The 25,326-nt window shown below is 38.1% G+C and overlaps 2 protein-coding genes across 4 annotated transcripts in view; one reads left to right on the top strand and one right to left on the bottom strand.

Annotated features, from left to right (window-relative positions):
- The window catches only part of LOC139942082 (multiple C2 and transmembrane domain-containing protein 1-like), an 89,257-nt gene extending 79,496 nt beyond the window's left edge, over nucleotides 1–9,761 (bottom strand). For 2 of the 3 annotated variants that reach the window (XM_071938769.1, XM_071938772.1), the window contains exon 1: nucleotides 8,524–9,363. In XM_071938769.1, coding sequence (XP_071794870.1) covers nucleotides 8,524–8,575 — 52 coding nt within the window. In that variant the 5' untranslated portion in view covers nucleotides 8,576–9,363. Of the gene's footprint in view, nucleotides 1–8,523; nucleotides 9,364–9,559 lie in introns of those variants that run through there. The other variant, XM_071938773.1, reaches the window with a different exon arrangement.
- A 1,773-nt stretch (nucleotides 9,762–11,534) lies between these two features.
- LOC139942085 (T-complex protein 1 subunit gamma-like) overlaps nucleotides 11,535–25,326 on the top strand; it is a 37,477-nt gene continuing 23,685 nt past the window's right edge. Inside the window, exons 1-3 of the mRNA XM_071938777.1 lie at nucleotides 11,535–11,627; nucleotides 11,712–11,773; nucleotides 14,245–14,295. Of these exons, the coding sequence (XP_071794878.1) occupies nucleotides 11,591–11,627; nucleotides 11,712–11,773; nucleotides 14,245–14,295 (150 nt within the window). The 5' untranslated portion in view covers nucleotides 11,535–11,590. The remainder of the gene's footprint in view (nucleotides 11,628–11,711; nucleotides 11,774–14,244; nucleotides 14,296–25,326) is intronic.

The following is a 25,326-nucleotide window of genomic DNA, read 5'->3' as shown; positions in this document are numbered from 1 at the left end:
ATTTGGACAGTTGAAAAACACAAAACCGCCTTTAATAATTTGTGTGGTTATGAGCTTACTGGCCCAGTGCTTAAAATCACTGGCACTGCCTAAATACAGCACTAGCCTATATGTCCATAAACTATTTCAACCCGATTAATCCTACTTAGATGATAACAAATTACTTAAGTATGTTTTTGTTTTCAAATATACACACACAACATTACAGAATTGTTTATTTTGTGTCCATAGATCATGTACACTGTTTAAAAAAAATGTATAATATTGATTTTGGTTTATACCCACACACCAATGTGTGTTAGCACTGTATTCTCAGTACTTTCACCCGAGTTCTGTGAAAAAAATAATACAGGCATTGTATCTCACTCGCGTGGGATTCGAACCCATGACTTTTGCAATTCTAGAGCAGTGTCTTACCAACTAAACTACCAAGATTGCCCAGTAACTAGACGCAGTTCGAATCCTATACTACATGTTTTTGCGGGAACCAATTCAGTATCAACTATCAATCTTCCATTAGAGTTTGTTGTACACTGACGCACTTTCATTAATAATGAGTAATGGTGAGACTCATGCGGAACATTATTAGAATCAATGATTTCATGCTCCATAAATATCTATAAATAGTCAACCGAATCAGTATCGGAATCTAACTACTGATGGCCCATAAATCAAGTCCAATAATATAATCTGATTATAATGCAGTGAGTAAACCCAAGAGTAAATAGTCCGCCTGAAGTCCCTGTCTGTGTGAAATCAACAGAGGGATGACAAGTGCCGTTTGTTTTTTGCAATCCTGAAACGTATGTTACATTTGTATCTTGACAAGTGCAATGTACTTTTGAAGTACAACTGATAACCAACCAATCAAATTGCAAAATAATAATTCCCAAATTGATGTTCTTGTAAAATTACTCAGAAAGTACAGTTAAACGATCCTTGTAATTATTTAAAAAGATGAATATAATTTGTATACCTTTCCATTGATGTGTATTAAACACAGTATGTACCTTCCTCAAGTTCTGTGGGAAAAAAAACACAGGCAATGCAAAAGTCTTGGGTTCGAATCCCACTGGAGTAATTTGCCTAGTGGATTTTGTTCACAACACTCATAAAAGTACACGGTGCAAAGGTATATAAAGCAAAAACAAATTCTTCAGCCCAGATGCAAAAATAGTAATAGATCTATTAAAAATTTAAGATGAGTTACCACAAAATGTTTAACAAACTATTTTAAAGTGAGTTTTTGTCTCAAGGAGCTTTAAGACACTGGACAGTGACACCTGTGATAATTGTCAAAGACCAGTCGTCTTACTTGGTGTATCTCAACATATATGCACAAAACAACAAACTTGTGAAGATTTTAACTCAATTGATTGTTGAAGTTGCAAGATTATAATGGGAAAAAAACCACCCTTGTCACACGAAGTTGTGTGCTCTCAGATGCTTGATTTCGGGACCTCAAAATCTAATTCTGAGGTCTCAAAATCAAATTCGTGGAAAATTACTTCGTTCTAAGAAAGTAAATTTTTATGCTAACAATTATTTTGAGGAATTACAGATAGTGTCAACTGCCATTAAAATGTATTCATATCCATAGAGCTACTGTCTCCTGACATCTTCAAGTTCACTGGACTGGAGATGTTTTTATACTAACACCATGATGTACACAACACACTCACACAAGCACTCAGATATCACCAAAACACTAAAGCTAAGGGCCTTTCAATGGTTTAAAACGCTGTTCAAAATTGTTTGGACCAGATTGTCAAAATTCACTTCATTTCACAATCTGGCACTGACGGCGGCTATCGCAAAAAAAGTTTAACAGGGACAAACTGACTAGAGAGGGATTTGAACCAACAACCCACAGATTAATGTGCCGAGTGCTCTACCAACTAAGCTATCTGGTCGGGGCGGAAGGTAGAAAATCGGCTGGGACTGCTGTTATGCCTTAGTTTGATGGCAATGGTTTCCTATAGACGATGTGACCTCTGACGTCACTTGAAAACCAACATGATTCGCGCGCATTCCGCCTGGCAAAACCTTTGTGTTTTGGCAGCCAGCTAGAAAGTACACGCAATGTTACCATGACTTTGCGTCTTTTTGCCCGGCGAAACAAGATGTGTACAGTGTTTTGTCAACAGAGGACGATTTTTATGTAAACATAGGTCACATCGCCTATTGTCATCTCAATGAACACCACTTTCACTTGTAAACGAAAAGCATGTGATTTGTGGTAATTCATATTATTACATTGTACACTCTTCTTATAAGGTAGGGTCATTGAATGGAGTTTTGACAAAGCTGGTTTACAGGCAAATTTGTCAAGAAGTGCACAACTACAAACAGCAACAACAAAATAGTATCTTCAAGAACTCCGAATCGAGTACTAATAACATCTCTGGCTGCCATTGTTTACAACTGGACACAGACTGACACCACAGTAATTAGAATCACTAAAACTTGCCTCGAGGCGAGTTTTGGAGATCTTTTCAAATTTGTTTATTGGGGAGATTGGGGGGGGGGGGGCACTTCAGACAACATAATTTCTCAGGACACTTACATATCATTCCCGTCTCACACAAGGAAGGGGCACAATAGTCTCTACCGGTAGGGGGCACTTCTCATTTTGTAGAAAATTCAAAATTTGTGTTTACAGTTGCGTGCACACCTTTTTCAGAATGCTAATATTTGACAATGACAGGCCATGATAAATGATGGATGATCATTACATTCATGGTGATTATCTCTATCAGTGCCAAGATCATCCACGATCTACTTTATGTATGATTAAAGTGTCCATTATTGTCAAGTACAATCTTGATGCAATCACACACGTGTATAACCCATAGTTAGTATACATGTTATCACACTAGGTCATTATTACTCAAACAATACTATAGAACTTGGTATACCACAAATCAGCAAGATCAATGTTCGGAGAGAAATATTTTTTTATATTTAAAAACTGAGACTTCTTTTTGCAAATTGTGGGTAGGTAATAGATGAAATTTTTCAATTTAAAACAATTCTTTAAAAGGGAAAACATTGAAAAAGAAAATACTCGATATTGGTTTGGAGCCAAACTGACAATTCCTATGATCATACTGCTAGCTACATTGTACAAACTTAAATTAAATTGTAAAATTGATTATATTATTGATTTATCAAAAAATCAATGGTTATTTTGGGCGGAGCTGGTGTTCACAATACAAAGTACAACAATTTGTCCTTGTCTGATTCAATCATTCTTTTGAGTTGAAGCAAAACACTGGAACTAATGCTCTGCATAACGACGCCATGAAGAGACCTATGTCAAAACATGAGAAGTGCATGGACTGATGGTTTTATTATTTCATTAATGAAACTATAGGCCCTTAAATAGATGAAAATTTTAATAAGGGAATCAATGTGTCGTGACGAGGTTTTCAACTAGAGGTTTAAACCCAACGGGGACCTGGTTCTTGATAATTTTACCGAGACAAAGTCGAGGTAAATTATCAAGAACCAGGCCTCGGCGGGTTTAAACCACTAGTTGAAAACCGATTCAACACACTTTGATTCCCATTCATAAATATCTTTTCGGTCAAAAACATCAACACTTTTTGGTCAAAAAGTAAAATAAATGCAAAAATTATAATTGTTCAATGATTTCGTTCAACACAACAACCCTCCAGCTATGAAATGGTAAAGCCCTCCGCTGCCCTCGGGTAAACAACTCCTTATAAGGGAATGATGTGCGCTTCGCGCGTATCGCGTGATGTGGCACAACTGTTTCAGACATTGCTCTCCACCAATAGGAATGAAGAAACTGTCTTATAAGCACAGGTGCAAGCTCGCGTGTCATGCCCATGTTTCAACACTTTTTACTGGTCATAAACAAAGGTTTATACACACCCACGTGACACGCTCTCCACCAATAGGAATAGCGAAACTGTCTGAGGTATTTATGAATGCATGATAACCCAGTAACCCAGCCAAAACTAGCTGTAGCTGCAGCCACCAACTCAGACAAGGCCTGATTATGGTGTATTACCAATGTTGGATCTAAGGGCAGTCCTCAAACCAACAGAACAAAACGAAACAAGCAGATGGATTCTGAAGAGTTTGAGATGGTTTATGATTGAAGACGGAAAGAGGAATGGATTGCTCAAAACCTTGAAGAAGCAAATCCCAGACACCTTGTATTGTACAATTATCTGTATTAATCTGCTGTTGGTTCTTGTATTGGAAAAGTAATGAGTACTCATAACATTTTATTACTATTTGCATTTTGAGGTACATGTCACTTCAGTTGATAGAACAGGAATTCTCTGGTTTGTGAAAATATGCAGGCACTTACGTATTTTCACATTTAATTTCAAGTGGCCTGTCAAGGCTGAACAGTTTAGCACACTGGACTCAAGCTCCTGTACTTCTAGCCAGCAGAGTTTGGGTTCCAGTCCCAGTCTTGACAATTATGTCCTTAAAAGGCAGTGGACACTATTGGTAATTACATGTACTCACAATAATTATCAGCATAAAATCTAACTTGGTAACAAGTAAGGGGAAGCTGTTGTTAGTATAAAACATTGTGAGAAACGGCCCTCTGAAGTAATGTAGTTTTTGAGAAGGAAGTAATTTTCCACTAATTTGATATCGAGACCTCCGATTTAGAATTTGAGGTCTCGAAATCAAGCATGTGAAAGCATGTGACAATGGTGTTTTTTTCTTTCATTATTATCTCGCAACTTCGACAACTGATTGAGCCCAAATTTTCACAGGTTTGTTATTTTATGCATTGTGAAGGCTAGTCTTTGACAATTACCAATAGTATCCAGTGTCTTTAAACTGAAAACTTTTACACAGTCACACAGTCACCCAGGCCCCGATAACGAGAACAAAAACAAGAGCGATAGAAATGCATGCCCTCGAATGGTTGAATAAATCCCTTTTATATACATGTACGTACTGGATATAGCACACATCATGAAACATATTAAACCGCCTAATATATCCCCCAAGGCTATGATAGTAATTCCCGCAACCTTTGCTTCTTTTGTATCAATGTATAATTGCATTCATATCATAGACTACTATCTTACTCGTAATAAACTGGCTGCAATATATTTTTTTTTAACTGAATCAAAAAGCGAAATACGTTTGTTAACTTAAAATTGTGCACATTGACCAACACTTATTATTAACTTACACTTTAAAATCTTAAATTAGGCTGTTTGAAATAATTTGAAGCTGGAACCACTGCCTTAATTTGACACTTTATTTTTAAACAACAGGTGTTTGTTTTAGTGACTGTTTTCAAATGTTGTGCTTTGAGGCAGTTAATTGTGTCACCTTTCTGTAGAAAAGGTGTCCAATATTTTAAATGACAGTACCTAGGATTAAACTGTAGTTTAACACTAGCACACAATGCCAACTGAGAGTGGAAAATAACAAAACCACAACATTGATTTGCTTGCTCAACAGGCATTATTTTAGGTGAATGCATGAGTGTATGATTCACATACACGTTAATTGTGATTTTAAAGAAAACTTTTAACAATGACTACAAAAGCAATGACTGTACTTTCCATGTAACACAACACACATGTTCAAGGAAGTGGAAGTCAAGTGGAAAAGTTCCACTGGAATAATGGCTGAAGTTCGTGGGTCACATTCAGGATCAAAATCCTTCCTGGACCAAACATTTTTTTCTTCAACACTACGTGATTCAAAGTGAGAATTTCATCTTGTAATACATACTGTATAGATTAATGATTTCAAAGTTTCTGTCATATATATTTTGTAAGTTTTAGTATTTTTATAATGAATCCGACAGTATGTGGTTGCAAATAAAGTGAACCTTAGATGATTAGAAAAAATTGTCCACTGTTTTTATTTGAACAAGCCTAAAAATTGATTAAATTCTAAAACATGCTTCCTAAAACTGTCTTTATTGCCTCTATGTTCTAAATAATCATGTGTGCTGTAATCCATGCATACGTACTGTAGGTACAGTGTATTCGTCTTAGTGCAAATTGTGCACCATAATACACATGCACAAAAGTAGGGTCATCCTTTGGCAATGACCTCAAAAAGAAATTGTGTAATTCTTATCAGAAAGTCTACTTTTAATTAGAAAGAGAAAGTGGTGGTAAGCATCCTGCGAAATTATTGAATCTGAAGTGGCACCCGCCCCCCCCCCCCCACTGCAACATGTTGCCTAGAAACTGATGTATGTCAACATGTTTGAATTTCCAAAGATCGTCTCCTAGGCGACTTTTCAAACTACTGCATGGTGCCACATCGTTTGAATACGGCGCTCACGAGTCAAGACAGCGGCCAGAGATGCAGTTGGTCCCAATTTTTTTCCAATGATCTTGATGATTTTACAGCCACATGTTTGCGCTGTGCTGTTTTCGCAACACGTAGACACTGTATTCAATTCAACTGAAACATTCATAGGTGACTTTTATTGTACCTTTCTTTAAAAATTCGCATAAAAAAAACAACGATGACACTACCCTTTTCATAAGCTACATGAAGCAGAACATGTAGACTGTAGGTATACTGTTTCTTCATCGTTCATATTGTACATTTATGACAGTATGTATGCGGTGTCGTCACACTTCTTGATTTCCTATATAGCGGCTGATCAATAAGGTGTGGCATTTATCACACTGCCTTGTCCATAAAAAGGATTACACTTTACATAATACTAATCAATGCCACACAGGGAACTCCAGTGGAAAGTGCTATTTGTGAAACATTGATCTCCTGTAATATGACCATAGAACATTAATTAATTACAGGTTGGAATGTATTGTGGTTTTGTGTAAAGATGTTCAGTTAGGCAAGGGGGGTTTATGTTTAAAAACACAATCCAATATGCTTCCCCTAGTTGCATATTATAATTAGGGGAAGAATCAAAATCAGGAAGACTTGGCAGATCTGACCCAAGTACAAAACAAAATTCTCACTTTTTAATAGCATAAATCACAAATATTTAACCACTTGGCCAAGGCTGAGCTGACAGGGAATGTACTTTTAAACTGGCCTTGGGCCTGTCCCTTGGGCCTGTCGTCGGGGTAAATTTTGATCCCTGTGACAGCAGATCCTGATCTGTGGTCATAAAAACAATGCCTGTTCTCAATTCACCTTCCTGGATCTAGTGTTACACAGGGTGTGTGAGCATCAAGTCCAACGCTCAATACAGTCCAAAGTTAGAAATGCCAAGGAGCATTTAGATAGTGTCTTGCTCATTTGAACCCAAAATCTGATGCTTTGGCTACCAGAACTTGAACTTGGCGCGCCACCGTAGACCACTCAAACTTTACATGAGCAATGTGATTTAGTGTACATTTTATGAAGAGCCTCTGACAATTAAACTCCTGAAAGTTATTTAGACTGTAGGTTGAGTTTATAAAAGTGGCCGTACCCCTGGTCATTGCCTGTGTGCCTCTTAAAACATTCCAATAGAAACTTCCAGATTCCTCTAGAGTGAGGTGCCCTGTACAAAGGAGAAAATGTCTTGGTGCCCTTTCCCTTTCAAGAATGAAACATCAGGCCTGGTAAAGGAAGTTAAATTCATGCACTTGAAAAGGTCCCATTATTCGAATACACATGGGACTATTGAACATGTGAACTTTGTTTACAATAAGTGTGACGTTGTACATCATTTGGCTAGTCTGGCAGGCAAGATACTGCACTGGTCATTATGGGAAAGTTTACATTTTGTGTCATAATTTCCACATAAATCCAGGAGTTATGAAAGTAAAAGCTGGACAAGTTTTGAGATGTGCCCCCTTTCATCAAATCAAAAGTTGATAAGAATTGGATTTTTATAATGCTATCTCAATCTTTTCTTCCATTAGGCTGTGTACAAGTATTGACAGCAGAAAGTCCACGCTTGGCGGCTCTTTTGTAAACATATGATGTCACAGGTCACGTTGTCTATACCAGTACACAATGTTGCAGTCGTTGGGATGAGTCTGTTAAATCCAATATTTTAAAGGGGAACTGTGACTAAGTGTTATGATCATAACATGCCTGTGGCTGTTACATAAATAATGAATGAGCTTAAACCCAGTTACTGCATGTGCGCACTGGTTGTAACATCACAAAGGGTGCTGCATAATGTGACAGCCAGCATGTGTGTCGGTGACGTGTCTGCAGTAACAGGCTAAGAGTTTATAATGCCATACAGCTACATGCCTGCTGTAGTTATGTTGACAGTCCTCTGGACCCTACTCTACTCTAACCATAGTCCAGGCTCTATGCTCTAAATCAAGAGCTACATTATTTCCTCAGAGTCCCATGTTGGACTTGACCAGTTCAGTGAGAGTTAGCCTCATTATATGACATGACTTTTTCATTACAATCATGACACATGTACTTTGCAATTAAAACTGTAACTGTACTTTGCAACTAAAACTGTAACTGAGTAGTCTACCTCAGACCCAACATAGCTTTACAAATTAAGGGCACGAGCTGAAGGCCATAATTTCACTGTTCATCCTTTCCATCTTGATTTCAACTCACCATTCACCACATTACTTAAAGTAACTACTATCCGAGGTACAGCCGACTCCATGCCAAATCACAACATAGCACCAATCAAAATAGTTCAGAGCTCGACGATACTGCAAGTTGGCAAACGGTCTCGGTTAATATCACAACAAAGTTTTAAACACCTGCTCCTCCTCACCAAATGTTTGAAGATTCTTTATTCCTCCGAGTTAGACAAGTTTTCCAGCAGTTTTCCACTGATGTTGTTGCTAAAGTTGGCACAATCGACCATGCTCAGGCAAAGCCAAATGTGGTAAAATCTGTAGCTTATTTCTAGTGTTAGATTTTAGAATGGTGAGACTTGTCGTACAGTTGAATTTTGAAGAGAAGGTATGGCAATGAGTTGCATATGACCCTCCTTGTTGTGTGTGCACAGGGTACAGTCTGAAGTAGTAGAGTAAAAGTTCATACTATGCTGCGTCATACAATTGACAAGTAAGTGCATTACCAAGAAAAGTGTCGCTTCATTCAACTCTCTATTTGTGTGGAGCTGTAGAAAACAACATCCTCTTCCAAACACAATACTCCAGCAGGAGTTGCAAAGAAGTCCACCAAATAAACAGACAACAGAGGCACTACTCAAAGTCAAACTTTGTAAAGAAAGTATAGTCAATGTCATGGTACAACAATCATGGAGAAACAGGCTAATAAAAAGTAAAAGGTTCCAAGTAAAACTAGCCACTGGCAGTGCTACCTGGCTACAAGTACAAACCGGTTTACTGCAGTGCCAGTGAGTGGTACAAACAAGTGGTTTATGTGCATCAGTACCATAACACTACAACGAGTGGAAAAGAATGTCCAGTTCCTGTCCTTAGCCTTCCACCAAGAAATTATAAACCAACCCCGATACAGCACAGTGCGCACGACCCCTACATCCCACCCGCAGTTCATGTACCAAAACCACCACCATGCCACCCCACCATTGGCGGTACGATACGGTACACTGATCCCGCTTCTCAAACAAGCACCCCCCATGATCGCAATGTTATTATTATTCTTAGCAACTTACGGTTTACTGCAGATTCCATCATCATGGTCACACCGGGGGAGCGGGTGTTCGTCTGTCTCCTTCCTACATACACTGGCACGTTTTAAATATATTTGTTTAAACAATTAGTCACTTAGCTAATATTCACAAGACGACGGCCTGTTTCTCTGGTAACTCTGCTCCTGGCACTCAAAAGATAAACATCAACCACATGCAACGTCCATCTTCCTGCCCCCTGCTATACTGTGTACAGTGACTGCACGAAAACTGAACAGACTTTTTCGGCTGGTATGCTGGTCGCCGTGCGCGGCGCTGTCAAATCGAAAAAATGTATTAATGCATTTTGTTGCGAGCGGGTTGTTGAAACAAACAGGTGGTGTTCAATTAATCAAGGGAACAACTAGGTTATTATACTCTTAGAATAATGAATACAAACTTTAGGTTTACTCTGCAGCAGCGTTAGGTAGTAGGCCTAGTAGTACATGTTTACATCATTTTGAGAAACAGTTCACTTCGAAGTAATAAACAATTGAAGGGGTGGGTGCACGTACAAATTATTTGTATCTGTACTGATGATAGGCTTACTGCTTCTCAGATAGTGTTTTCCTATAATAATTATAATGATTTTTTTACTGCATAGTATCTTAACAGATTACGATCAAAACAATCAAACGGTTAAAAAAACTAAAGGTAGCAGGCCTATATAAATTATACTTTGTTTTGTATAATTCTAAATTGTACTGACGCGTACAACAGTTATTGTTTACTGGAATAAGAGGAAATTGTATGTTATTTAAAGTAGCCTTATATAGCTGCAGGGCCCAATATCATAAAGCCTGTAAGCACACAAATTTGCCTAGCATGAAATGTCTTCCTTTACCTTTTCCCCGCGCCGATCTTTGACCAGTGTTGCCTCCCTAAAATGTTGGTCTGGATCCGCCCTCGATCGTGGGAGTAAATCAACATCGGGATAATATAATTTTGTATAGTCTGAAAGAAAGGATGCGTTTTATATGGCCTAAACTTGTTCTTGCTTGCTTTAACATCTTGACAAAACTTTAACTTAATCTCTTTCTTCTTCCTGTAATCGGCGCCTTTGATGGTTCTTTCCAGCAAAGGGAGCTTTATAAATGCTGTAGTTTATTAGTATTATTATAAAACACATCACTAAGCAATACAAAATTATTATTTTTCTTGTATTTTCGACAGTTAGAGTCCGGGCGTACCTTTGGTTGTCACTCCAAAAATTTATGACAATCCAATCTTACTTATAGGGAAGAAGCACTACAACTGTTGACAATGTTACAGTTATTACCATTTTGAGCAATGACTCCCGTCTGATGAATACCGATGATGGGGTTTTAGGCAAAGTGATTTTAATCTGGAAATATTCTGTAACACACGCTTAAAAAACAAACGCTATCTAGGCCCTACTAGTAAAAAAAAAAAAAAAAATGAAGGTTAGTTTTACTATTAAATCTACATTTATTAAAACCGACGAACGGTTCCAAAACCCAATGGTACGTTTTCTAAAATATTCCCCTCTTTCTACAGGAGTTTTTTTTTGCGAGTTGTTTGCTTGGTTTTGTTTGTTTGTTTGTTTGTTTGTTCGTTCGTTTTTTCCCGTTTGTTTGTTTGAGTGTGTATATGTCTGTTTGTTTGTTTGTTTGTGGGTTGTTTGTTTGTTTGTTTGTTTGTTTGTCTGTCTGTCTGTCTGTCTGTCTGTCTGTCTGTCTGTCTGCTGTGTCTGTCTGGATGTCTGTCTGTCAGTCGGTTTGCTTGTAGTTTGATTGTTTGTTTGTTTATTTGTTTGTTTGACTGTGTGTGTGTTTGCGTGTGTGTTTGTTTGTTTGTTTGTTTGTTTGCATCCGGCCAGCAGATACACAAATCACAACGGTGGCTGCCCTGCTGGCGCGCGCCCTGGCTGCCGAGAAAAACTGAGTGAAGCGAAAAAGACGCTCATCATAAATCTGATATAGCGCCCTCTTTTGTCAACGTCTGTGAACACGGGCATGAGTTTGCAGAGCAACGAGATCTTTCCAAAAATTCACAATGTATCAGGGCGGAGGACAACCGATTTTGGTTCTAAGTAAGTACCCATTCAGTAATCAATATACGTTTTATGAAACATGATGAATTAGACACATAATTTCGCTGGTTATTTTTCTTTCAGACCAGAACACTAAGCGAGAAAGCGGCCGTAAAGTGCAACTTGGCAACGTAACTGCAGCAAAGGTAAGAACTCGTGGTAGACGCCATGTTGAAATTATCACATGGCCCACACACGCACGGAAAAGTCCATTGTAACAAATTTTGTCCGTAGATGTTAAAATTTGTGAACATGACATGAACGTGTTTGTTAAATAGTGTGATTTTATTGGTTTTCTGTTTTTATAAATCGGTTAATAATCTAAAAAAGAACTGGTTGTGTTTGGTTTGGGTGTGTTTTTTTATTTTAGGAAATAGGTTCCCATTCGTTTGTACACGGAACATTCTAGAACTTAGTCGTGTGTCATGTGCATTGAATTGCAAACTGACTCTGTTGATAAATGTCATCTGTATACAGTATACTCTTTGTATGACTATGATACATTGATATATTATTGCTTAAATCAATGGCAAATTACTTTAGCCATTATCTCTACCTACTTATTGTGTTTTGTTTAAAATAAAAACAAAATAGCCTAAATAAAACAGACAGTTTTCTCTTAAATTTTTAATTTGTTTTAAAGTAAGGAAGATTTTTGACTTTTGTAATTGCATTTTAAACAATTGTTACTTGTAAATGTAATGTATGCCATCATTCAGACTTCATTTTCTGTAATTTTTAGGGAAATGACAGTCCTTGTGACAGAATACTTTAACTTCTCTCCATGGGGGCATGGGCCTTCTTGGGGAATTTATCCCAAACTACATTTCTGTTTCTGCCCAAAACATGTCTGATGTAATTATCCTCTGGAACATAATAAAATGGAAACAATATTCCTAGTTGATTTATTTTACCTCGACCACCAATGATATTCTGAGCTCCAACAATTGCCAATTTTGTAAAGCCAAGTAAGGCGTGTCGTGGCAAATCAACACACCTTTTTTTGATGGGTAAATTTCACACGTATTCAATTTAAAATTACTATACAAATTTGTTCAAGTTTAAAGTCTTTTGGTTTGGAGGTTATTGAAATGTTGACTTTACGCTTGTAAGTTGTAGATATCAGCTTTAAACATGTTCTGAATGTCATAAATTTTCACTCAAAGATTGAGTTTGAGTTTTGATCCCATCATTCATCTCAAACATGGAAATTTGAGCTTTCACTAAGAAAACATTTACAAATAATTTACGTACAACCTTGTTTTATAAAGAAAGAAAAGGGCCCAAGAGCATTCAACATAAGCGGCTTTTGATTGGGTGACAGTTTTATATTTTTGTATACATGTACTTTCTTTAGTGGGCGCTCCTTTTTTTAATTTTGCAAAATGCACTTCTTTAGAAAATCTGAAAGTCTTTGGGAAACTTTTAAAGTGGCAGCAAGGCCAGACAAAGGCAATGTCTTTCATGGCCTCTATGTAATTCCAAAATGTGAATACGGCAAAGGGTGATCCCAAAGTACATTGCATCCTGTCCTCAATGACTTGCTAAGGCCACATAACAAAAACAATTGTTGATTGCCTTTTTTTGCGGATGGGGAGGGAGGGAGGGGATTTTTTTTTAAATGAAGTTTTGTTGACATGCCAAATATTAAATCAAGAATAAAGAAAATCATCACAATCACTATAAAACAGAGGGTTTGTGTGTTTTTGATGTGTTCAATAGTTTTGTCAAACAAATTAAACTCCTAGATGATATTTTCTGTAAACTTTTTCAAACAACCAAGCACAGTGTAGCCCAAGTAAATATTTGAAGATTTGTTCTTGCTTTGCTAATATGAATAACAACCTTCTTTAAACATCTTTTCAAACCTGTACATTTTGAAAAAAATATCAGCTGAAAAATCTGGGCAGTAAAAGTATAAAGAGACATGGGTTTTGAACGATCGGGCGGGGATGATCAACAATTCTGTTTTTTTATGTGGCCTAAGCATAATTCCTCTCAAAATGACTCTGGTTCGGGCCTGATGCGTTACAGAGAGGCAACAGCTCTAGGCATAATTTCCTTTTTGCTCATGGTCATTGCCTTGGTGCCCCATGACACTTTCCAATAGCAATTACAACCTCCTCACCGAGGTGCCGTTTACAAAAGAGAAAATGCCCTTGTCATTTCAAGAACGAAGCACCATGCCTTGGTATTGCCATTGCACTACATGTATCAGCTTAAATTAGAACAAAACCGCACATTGCTTCACTGTGTTTTTATTTATTTAATTGTTTTAATTTATGAAAGTGACCAATTGTTAAAGGAGAGTTATGCCTGGGTCTTACACATAGCAAAGTTTGACATCAGAAATTTGCAACAATCAATTTGCAAGAGATGGACTGTGCTCAACATCACCCAAATTCCTCGATACAATAGCCTGTGCATTGACAGAAACCTTGCGTCAACTTTTAAGTGTAAGGCAGGCATGATGTTTTTTCTACACATTGATAACTGAGTTTCCCTTTTTTTTTTCTATCAGAAAAATCAGCAAAATAAAACAGAAGTAAGGCTTTATTTTCATACTGTATTCCTATTCTTTGGTTCTCATGTTTTATTTCATTATCATTCTTTCTAGACAATCGCTGATGTCATTCGAACATGTCTTGGACCAAGAGCCATGCTGAAGGTAAGATTTAATTATCTCTCAATTAATGGCCTCCAAACAAGGAATCCTGTGAAATAATTCTCATGGTGTTGCCTGAGGTGCCGCATTTGGTGACCATAATTAGAAGATTTCTGATATGAACTTCACCGACTGCAACCAAAAATAGACAAATAGTTTGGTAAACACAAACAGTTCTTGACAAAGGTTTACCATTCCAATCTTGAAAATTAATGTTCTAAAAATAACTGGTCTAAAAACTTATTCCCTCATTATGGATCTATAATTTGATTAAAATGAGTTGATTAGTATGCGTCAGTGCAAGTATGTCATGTTAAAATAAACTATTCGTAAATTTTTGTTTGTACAATCTGCCCTCTTGATACTAAGCATTAACCGAGCCAATAATTCAGTTAGGGTTGGTTGGAACAAAATAATCAAAGCAGGCGATGGAAGGCTAGACTGGCCCCGTCTTTATATATACAAGGATATGTATAAAGACATGTTAAAACAGCACTGGTCTGACAAAGGCCCAATGATTTCAGTAGATAACAATGATTTCATTGGATAAAAATGTGCTGTGATGTAAGCTTTCCATATCTGTGTAGTAATTTGTGAGTTAGTTCAGTGTCAGCTCGTGCTTTTAACCGTCTGCACGCAGCATTCATGTGTAGAATTTTGCACATTTCATGTTGTGTTGTTTTATTCACTATGTTATCATGTATGTGAACATGCTTGGTTGAATTTGACTGCGAATCTCTGTGTGAAATAAATGCGAGGAGAAAGGTACATTTGTACGGATACAGACATTCGCTCAAGGCCAGTATTTGGCGTTGTTCACAAACCTCAAAGTGTGACGTCAGATGTCCAGGCTATCTTGGTTCAAGACCCTTGTGTTACTAATATCTACCCAAGATTCATTGCCACAAGAGGGCGCCCTTTTACCAGTAACTGCTATTATGGGAGTCCGCTATAGTTTTATGGGGTGACAGCCATTCGTGGTTGATAGCGCCCTCTATTGGCGACTCTATCAGAAAGGGAAATTAACAGCAGGAGTATACAGCTTCCTAGATAAAAAAGAAGCGCCTTGAATTAAGATTACACGCACCATGTAGGAGAGTTGAGCTCAGTATTCTATGTTGTCTGTTTTTATGGCCACATCAATGATTCTGATGAATTAAATTCACTACAGTGATTCACATAAGAGTGCACTCTCTACAGTCTACCCCTGCTCCCAGCAGAGGCCATTTTCCCCAAAAGGGGTTTGACTAGAACTGCCCATAGCTCTCAACTCAATGGTGCACAGGCAGTTAGGGACCTTTAGATCGCTTACATGAATGTGAACAACATTCACCAGTCTCACAAGAAAAAAATCAAACAAATCTTATGCCTTAAACACAGACAAACATCTCAAGATTAACATTTGGAATGGACTTTTGGCATAATCCATGACACCCGAAGCAGATGGCATGGTGCCCTCTGCTGTTGCTGTGGTGCCCTCTGCTATTGCTGTGGTGCCGTTTGCAAAGTCCCGGTACAAATTTAAATTAAATCAAAATGCCCCTTATAATGACCAGAGGAAAATTGCTGTAGCCCTCCAAACGTGAAGCTCAAGACTGACAAATGTGCATGTCCGTGTATGGTTCGAAATGAACATCATACTTGCGTACGTTAATTTCCTTATAAATTTTTAAAAGAACTTTTGACATTCTGTTTACATAACCTCTAGTTATTTCCAATCCAAGTCGAGAAATCGGAACAATGGTGCAGGGTAAACCGTGATCGCCAGTGCGGGCTCTCTGTTCTGGCTTGCTCTCTATTCTTAGGGTGTAATTTGAGCTAACCTGTAATATAAGGTACAGATGTCAAGGCACTTTCCTTAGAAAGCTATACCCAGTCTTGATAGATAACTAAAACCTGCATCCTTATGTGTGCTCAGTTAGCTCAGTGCCTTAAAGTGTTGGTTAACAAAGCAACATGCAAAATGTATGTCTCTTAAACTATTTTTGAATTTTAAGACACATTCTCTATCACACACGTATGTTACTTGTAAAGGATAGTCTATCATTCTGCCTGGATAGTGGCTGGGACTAATAATAGAAATCTATAGTTTTTTTATGGCGCTTTATCACACCCAATGTTAGTCTCAAAAGCGCTCAGTATTTTCCTGCAAGGTAAGCGGAAGTAAGATGTGGGGTGACATCATGTAAAATTACTTTAGTGAGTAGTGATGGCTCTGAGAAGATTCAATATTTGCTTGCTGTTTCGGTCAGTGTGGTCTGACCGTCTTCTTGAGTCTTGAGAAGGTTAATATATGTGGAGCTGCGTTTTGGACTATGAGACCTGCATGTATTCCTTCATACATGTAGCACCATGTACATTTAGGGGTTTACAGGGTGCTGTTGCACAAAAAGCAGCCAGTCAATCCAGGAACACTGGGATGAACCCCACCTCATTACAATAAGTGCATCGGGTACTTTTAGTTGCATTACACAACACACTGGACCTACAGTATGGCTTTATGTCCCATCCGAAGTGGCGTAACAGGACTCAAAACCACACTTTTGCTGATCAAAAACACCAGAGCTTGAGTCTGGTGTTCTTGTCTGCTTGGCCACGAGTATTACCATGCTTCAAACAAAACAAAACACAGGGGTCGAAATTAAGTGTATTTCCATGGTAGTCAGCAGGGCTAGTGACCAATAATTTTTAGTAGCCCTGATTAGATTTTGGTAGCCCGAAAGACACATTATGTCTCGCGTCACGGCTCAAACTTTACAATACACCAATAACATAGTTCTTTATTGTTTGTGATGATGATTTTTGCAGTATTTTTCCACTAGCCCGTCGGGCTATCAAACTGTAAAAATGAGTAGCCCGGCTGTAAATCTGGTAGTCCCGGGCTAGCGGGCTAGTGGCAATTTCGACCCCTGAAACATCTGAAAAATTCTCTACACGCATGCTGTAAAAGGAAGGTCCCATCTATCTTTATTTAGTGCAAGGGTTCTGTTGAAACATTTAGGAAACTTGTAAACAGATTTCAGACTCTACTTTGCAAGTGTTATCCTTTTTAAATTTATAATGACAACAAATTGATGAATGTTAAATATTTTCTGGGATATTAATCACCCTCATAGGCCAGTTCTGTATCTCACTCTAAACAGGTAAATTTATATTTATTTATTGTAATTCATTAAATTATGCTCGTCAGTTTATCACGACATTCAGTCTCAGGAGGTAGACCGTAAATGTCAGTGAATGAATTACTGGGGGTGTGACGTCAAACATTTATCACTCCCGGTAAGTGTCGAGTCAGACAGCCAACTTGATCATGAATTACCTCACAAACCAGCACTGAAAAGTTACACTTGACCATAGGCCAAAGGCCAGTGATTTTAGCATGGGGCCAGTGAACTCATTACTGGACAACTCCTGCGGAAGTTTTTTGTTTTTCAATTGTTTTTAAACACCTTGTCACTGTGTTATAAATAACTTTAACAATAAAACTGATGCACCTGAATGCTGAACAAAGATATTGACATAATATGGAGACTGCCAACATAGGGCTAGGTTGCTCAGGTGAGCGCTGGCCATTTCCGGTGGTTATTGGTTCAAATCCCACTTCAGTCAATTTTCTTTGTTCAACCCAAAATCAACAAAATCGATCATCACATGTTGACTTAAAACCTTATTTAACTTATGTTGAGCATCGAAGTATGGGTAAAAACCAAAATTAATATTCTTTATCCCAGATGCAAATTTAACATCTATTATGAAGTATACTTACCAATATGAAACAAATTTGATAATTTGTTTTCTTTAAGCTTGAAAAAATTAAAAAGGCAATATATGTGAACCTTTTTTCAAAAATGTGTGTTAACTTTTCCTTTGACTGGCCCGCCGCATCATCTTGCCTTTCCACAAGTCACTGCCTGTTATCGACCTAAACCATTGCCATTCAGGTAGCAGTCAATAGCTTGGCTATATTGCCTGTACATGTAGATGACATTTTCAGTGTGTTTGTTTGTGTGTGACATCACCTTTAAACCAAGCCATCAAACTTGGCTGTGAATTATGGAAAGATACTCTGGACCTATTATATTTATGAAGCAATTATGACCCGTTTGGCGGACCAGTGTTTAACGCATGCCATTACATACATCAAACCTTAAGATCGTTTGTTCTCACTGGCAAGACGAGGAAATGAATGACAATAACAACTTGGTTAGAAGAACAGCAGCTTTGGATAGTATAACAACTTTCAAGCATTTCACTTTGAAGTAAAGTTATGAATGTAAAAAGAAGCAAGTTTTTATGCCTCAAAATTTGAACCAGAAAAGTGTTACTGTTGTAACGTTTCAGGGCTCTTATCTATTTGATTGTGGGTGGATCACAAACGAATTTGACTTTTGAGCCCCTCTTTAAGAAATGTGCAAGTAGACATTTTATTTCCCTTGAGTTTGAAGCACTTAAAGGAAATTTTATATTGTACATTGTACCTTGCCCTCACAAGAACGAAGTATAAGGCCTTCCTTTATGTCAAATCTCATTTACATAAGCAGTGTAGTTTTTATTTGGTGTTTATGCTGTCATCTAGGCCTACTCACAGATTTTATTTGTCAAATTTATTTGCAAATTTTTGAGGATCTTGTTGGGGCAAATGAAGAAAGGCATTGATTTTACTTTGTGGCTTGAGGCCAACGTAATTTTACATTTTTGCTTGTCAAAATTTGCGAGTCTTGTTTGGGCCATTGATGCTGAACACCAGGGCCCAATTTCATGGCTCTGCTGACCGCGGAATTCTGCGCAAACGTTCATTGTATCATAGAATTGTGTGCTAAAAGGGTTCCATAAGTGCAGAATTCTGTGGTCAGCAGTGCCATGAAATTGGGCCCAGATCTGACGATATTGCTTGTCCAAATTTGAGGATCTTGTTTGGGCCATCGATACTGAACACCAGTTAATTTACATTATGGCTCGTCCAAATTTGAGCATCTTGTTGGCGTCAACAATGCCCAATACCAGTAATTTTACATTTTTGTTGTTTGTGTTCTCAACTTGTCATCATCATAAAAGCCCACTATGATGAAATAATTAGTAATCACCGTAGGTGGTATTGTTTGGGGTATTGTCTGTCTTCAATAATAAATCAAGTATCGTGTTCATTAGTCGAGTACATTAGAGTTATATGTGAAATGTATGAGAAAGTTGCTGAAGGATGAAGCGGTACAGAGTTGAGTGGGATGAGTGGTAAGAGCATGTGACGTACATGTATATCTAAAAACGGAAAAAAATATTCTTGAACAAATTTAACATTCTTGTTATTTTGTTACAGTAAGGTTAACAAGTGTTTAATGATTACATTTTATTGAGTAAAACTCATTAAAATAACCCCCCAAAAATCCAAACAACAACACTTTGATTAGTGTCAAGCTGAGCAAAAAATGCTTAGTTTCACAAAAGCCCAAAGAACCTAGGAATTAAAGATAATGGACACCTTTGGTAATTGTCAAAGACCAGTCTTCCCGCTTGGTGTATCTCAACATGTATGCACAAAATAACAACCTGTGAAAATTTGAGCTCGATTGGTCGTCGGAGTTACGAGATATTAAGGAAAGAAAAAAACACCCTTGTCACACGAAGTTGTGTGCTTTCAGATGCTTGATTTCAAAACCTCAAATTCTAAACTTGAGGTCTCGAAATCAAATTCGTGGAAAATAACTTCTTTCTCGGAAACTACGTTACTTCAGAGGGAGCCGTTTCTCACAATGTTTTATACAATCATCCTCTCCCATTACTCGTTACCAAGTGAGCTTTTAATGCTGATAACTATTTTGAGTTATTACCAATAGTGTCCACTGCCTTTAAGACAGCACTGTGCACACTACAGACTTAATCCAAACATGACAATGGAAATACATAGCAATGAAGATAAACAACCCGTGTAGTGTTACATGTATGAGGTACTTATATCAAAACATGGACTGGTTTTATGCTGGTTTTCTGAGGCATTGGCACTTAAGTGTTGATTTCACTTTTCATTTTCAAGGGTCTTTGCTGGACACCTTGCAGGGCTCACCCAATGGCGGGAAAAGCCACTTGGCGAAAAGAAAATTCTTGTCAATCTTCAACATAATTCAGGAGTAAATCTTCACACTTATGATCAAATAATAACCTAACACAAAATTAACAAGGATAAATAGTCAAATTAGTTCGAGTAATTTTGTTCAAGTTGATCTGGTTGATTGTTTATTTTGTTTTCCATGGTTGTACATTGAGAATGAAATCCAATTTCAAAGCTTCCATTTCATTACATTTTAAATTAATCTTGTGCAGCTATTTCATGTTGCAGGCCTTGAATTTCACTCTTGAAGGCCTATCAGCAATTTTCCTTTAGTCTGGTAACAGGCACTTCTAATCTATGAGAGTGCGTCACGTGGGTGTGTATAAACCTTTGTATATGACCATTACAAAGTGTTAATTCATGGGCGTGACACACCAGCTTGCATCTGTGCTTATAAGACAGTTTCTTCATTCCTATTAGTCGAGAGGAACGGCGGGGACAGCTGTGCCACATTGCGCGATACGCACGACGCGCACAGCATTCCCTTACAAGGAGTTGTTTACCCGAGGGCGACGGAGGGCCTTACCATTTCATAGCTGGAGGGGTGTTGTGTTGAAAAAATCATTGAACAATTATAACTTTTGCATTTATTTGACTTATTGACCAAAAGTGTTGATGTTTTTGACCGAAAAGGTATTCATGAATGGGAATCAAAGTGTGTGAATCGGGTTTCAACTAGTAGTTAAAACCCGCCGAGGCCTGGTTCTGGTACTTCAGAGGGAGTCGTTTCCCACAATGCTTTTTACTATTAACAGCTCTCCAATGCTTGTTACCAAGTCAGTTTTTAAGTTAATATTTGTTTTGAGTAACCACCAAACGTGTACCTTCCCTTAAATAATAACCATATTTATAACACGCCTTTTCCAAAAGATATAAAGCGCAAGGTGAGTGGAACGATGTTTTTTAAATTATAAGACCTAATTAGGAGACTTAATCCTTAGCATACCATGTAATGGTTTACAGGTGCTAATTCGAGGCCTGATGTATCTTCATAACAAGAAACATGAACACTCAATCCTAACCATGATGAATATGCTGAGAGCACCCATAGGAAACAGACTGTCCTCGGCTGTATGCTGAGAGCACCCATAGGAAACAGACTGTCCTCGGCTGTATGCTGAGAGCACCCATAGGAAACAGACTGTCCTCGGCTGTATGCTGAGAGCACCCATAGGAAACAGACTGTCCTCGGCTGTATGCTGAGAGCACCCATAGGAAACAGACTGTCCTCGGCTGTATGCTGAGAGCACCCATAGGAAACAGACTGTCCTCGGCTGTATGCATATTTTAGTCTCGGGTTCTTGCAAGGTTTTTTTGTTGTTGAAACTGCCGTGGGATCATTGACCTGGAACATCATGATTCAAAGCATCATCATTGACCTGGAACATCATGATTCAAAGCATCATCATTGACCTGGAACATCATGATTCAAAGCATCATCATTGACCTGGAACATCATGATTCAAAGCATCATCATTGACCTGGAACATCATGATTCAAAGCATCATCATTGACCTGGAACATCATGATTCAAAGCATCATGATTGACCTGGAACATCATGATTCAAAGCATCATCATTGACCTGGAACATCATGATTCAAAGCATCATGATTTCGCCAAAGCAAATGAGGCGACTAGGGCGGCTGTGTGGCATGTGTTTTTCACGATATATCGCCGACAAAGTATCGCTAAATTCGATATATTTGCGATTAATTAAATTTGACATCATCAGTCTTCAAACTCCCAGTGAAAGTTAAGAGAGGTGTTCTAATGACCTATTCCTCTGGTTTTACTCCAAACCTATGGGGTGCAAGATGTCTCAGCTAGGAAATACATCTTGATATCGCACGATATATTGTGATCGATATTTCGATTAAAAACAAATCGATCCGATATCGGAATCATTTCCAAATTAGTATCGCGATATTCGATAATATCGTGGTATCGACTAAGCTTAATATTTTAAAATATTTAGAAATTTTATACCTAAAGTTGGATTCAATGAATTTGGTAAAAACAATGTCATTCGTTAAAAGCACGATTTAAAATCATTAAAGGAACTAAAGGCCTTGTACATGTAACACAATTGCACCCATTTCCTCAGTCATTGCCCCTGTGCCCCTGGTCATTGCACAACACATGCCCCTAGTCACAATTTTTGTGCGTGTACCACATGCTGGCTACTGGGTCAACAGTGAAGGGATCCTGGAAAGTGCTCATTCCTTATGCGTGATGGCCATCGTGTGTCGGAAACCAAAATTGCTGCTCTTGCCCCATGCCCCTGGCCATTGCTGAGGTGTCCCTTGAAATGGTCCAGTAGAAATTTATATTGCCCTCAGAGTAGATGTGCCCTTGTTATTAAGGAAACACTGCCTTGCCCTCAGGCGGGCTGTAAACAAAAACGTTTAATTTCTGGTCCGACCTGGAAAACCAAAATGAATAATGATTTTTTTTTTTTTTTTTTTTTTTTTGGGGGGGGGGGTGGGACCTGGGGTGCCCTTTCACAGATAACAATTATTTTAATTGGTAGCTTACAAATGAGAGAATATCTGTGAACGATAAATTAAACATTAGGATGCAGTTGGTCGCCTGAAAGTAAACAGGCAATTCTAAGAAAAAAACTGGTTTCTCAATTGCGGAAGGCCAGGGTGAGAAAGAACAACACTCCAATTAATTAGTTCATTTGTTCATTCCCTACCTTGACGAGCCCATCTGACTCTGAAACTCTTTCTCCTTTCTCCACTTGCTCGAAAATGGCACTGTTTTGGTGTTTTTACAAACACACACAAACACAAAATCACAAAAAAAAATTGTACCCTCATAACTTGGCCTCAAAGCCAAATGAGAACTTCCAACGGGAAGAATTTTTGTTTTATTTTAGCCATACAGCTAAATGAACTTTAGGGTTTGGAGTACATGACTGATGAAAACAGGCATACATAAATGTTTTTAATCCAATCTCTTTGTATTAAATTTATTACCGTGGAATTAATCGGTTGCAAATACTGAGCGAAAAGAGTGTTGGCCAGAATTCCCACCGGATGTATAGTTATAGGTGTGCAACTGAACAGGGCCCAATTACTGTTACTGCTAAGCAGATAACACTGCTTGACAAATTTCTTTGGGTACTAGTCACTACAATGTAAACTGAATGTTATTTTTGTTGGTAACTTCTTTTCATTTAGCAACACTTTTTTGTGCTTAGCCAGTTGTTGTTGTGCTTAGCAAAGTGTTGTGCCTACACTTACAGACTTCAATAAATTGGGCCCAGCTAGTTTGCTCATTTTTGGTTTCTCAGCTCTGCTATTTACAATTGTAAATCACCGTAGGACTGTGACTGGCAGTAGCACTTTCCGCTGTTTTCAACAAGCATATTGACAAAGCTGCAGCTGAGTTGCATGCCTGTAATTAGATTTGCCAAATTTAAAAGAAAGCACAAATCGATGTGTTCCCAAACTGACAAGAAGACCACTTAATTAACATGGATTTGGATTTTAGGTGCACATGTAAATGTAATGTAAGTTTGTTTATTTTATTCATAAAGAAAACAAATTTAAAGTGAATACTCTCGCTTTCAATGATGTCTCACGAAAAACAACTTTTTAAGATCGTCAACAAAAATCGAAAACGTTTTATTTGTCAAATCCTTCAAAAGGTTTATTCCGGTAGAGTTTCACTTACCTTTGCTGCGGAATAGATCATATGGAGACAGACAGCATATTGTAGAGCCACCGAACGCCATTTTGACAGCTTATCCTTTTCAAATATAAATATTGTTTACGCTGCAATAGTTTTCATCCCCAATGCTTGTTGTCAGGATCCTTGTATGGGTAATCCATATCTGTGGGCGATCCACGCAGCTCAACCGTTTCCAAAACAGGAAGTAGGTTTTGAGTCCCTCTTGGGGAGTATGAATGGAGTCTAAAGCCTAGTGTGTAGTATCACATTGCACTGGAACAGAGCATAGTGTGAATACATCTGGCATGTGACTGCCACTGGTCATTGAGCCAATGAGTAGGGTGAAACCCCAGGGGGCAAAGCTTTCAAAAGTGTAAGCATTGGAATTCTCCAGTCTTTGCAGCTCGGCGTTTTCCAGTCTTTGCAGCTCAGTGTTCTCCACTCTTTGCAGAGCGGCAATTTCTTGATGGCTAAGAAACCAATAAAATAGGAGCATTTTTATGGGCACTTACATGTGGAGGCCATAGCAACGTTGTCTCCGAGTCGTGTGAAATTTTATACAGCCAAATACTGCTCGAGTTGGTCTCCTCTCAAGCCGTTGGGAGATGATTTCAGACTTTGACCTTGAGCATTGGTTACACCTTCAAAGGATGAGTCTGCTTCCCAATGCTGGAGTAGTCTCCGCTCATGCCGCTAGTAGATAATTTCAACCTTGAATGTTGGTCGTACAGATCCTCCGACCCATCATTCAACTCCTCGGCAATTCCCCGGCCTATAGCTCCTCCACCGTCCATTGATTGCTCACTTAATTATCGATGTCATACAAACATGAACAGAATTCCTACGGGGGGCCTGACGGAAATTTAGAAAAGAATCGCAATGCAATTGTCCGACGCTTTTAAGGAGCTATCAGAGGGAACAAGATGCACGTTGTGGGAGATTGTTTGCATTTATGTTAATTCCAGTCACTCTGCTCAGTATTTTGTATTAGGCCATAGTCAGTCAGTCCTAGATGTTATGGTGTGATAATTTTCCCCTCCTAGCAAATTATTGCAGCGAATGCCAAATTTGATTTTGATTTGATTAGTGTGGCTTAAAGGTAGAGTAAAACCACAAAATGGGATTGAATGGACTTTGTACCTAAGCTTAATTTTCCTGCAATTACCCAAAAACAATAGAGCAGAAAATATGTGTGTACATATTAGTTATTAATTGTTTATTTATTTCATTACTATTTTTGTTTTGGACGGGT

This window comes from Asterias amurensis, chromosome 9, assembly GCF_032118995.1.
Source record: "Asterias amurensis chromosome 9, ASM3211899v1".
Taxonomy (NCBI): Eukaryota; Metazoa; Echinodermata; class Asteroidea; order Forcipulatida; family Asteriidae; genus Asterias; species Asterias amurensis.
Note: the sequence above shows the minus strand (reverse complement) of the source record. Positions and strands in the feature narration are given on the sequence as shown.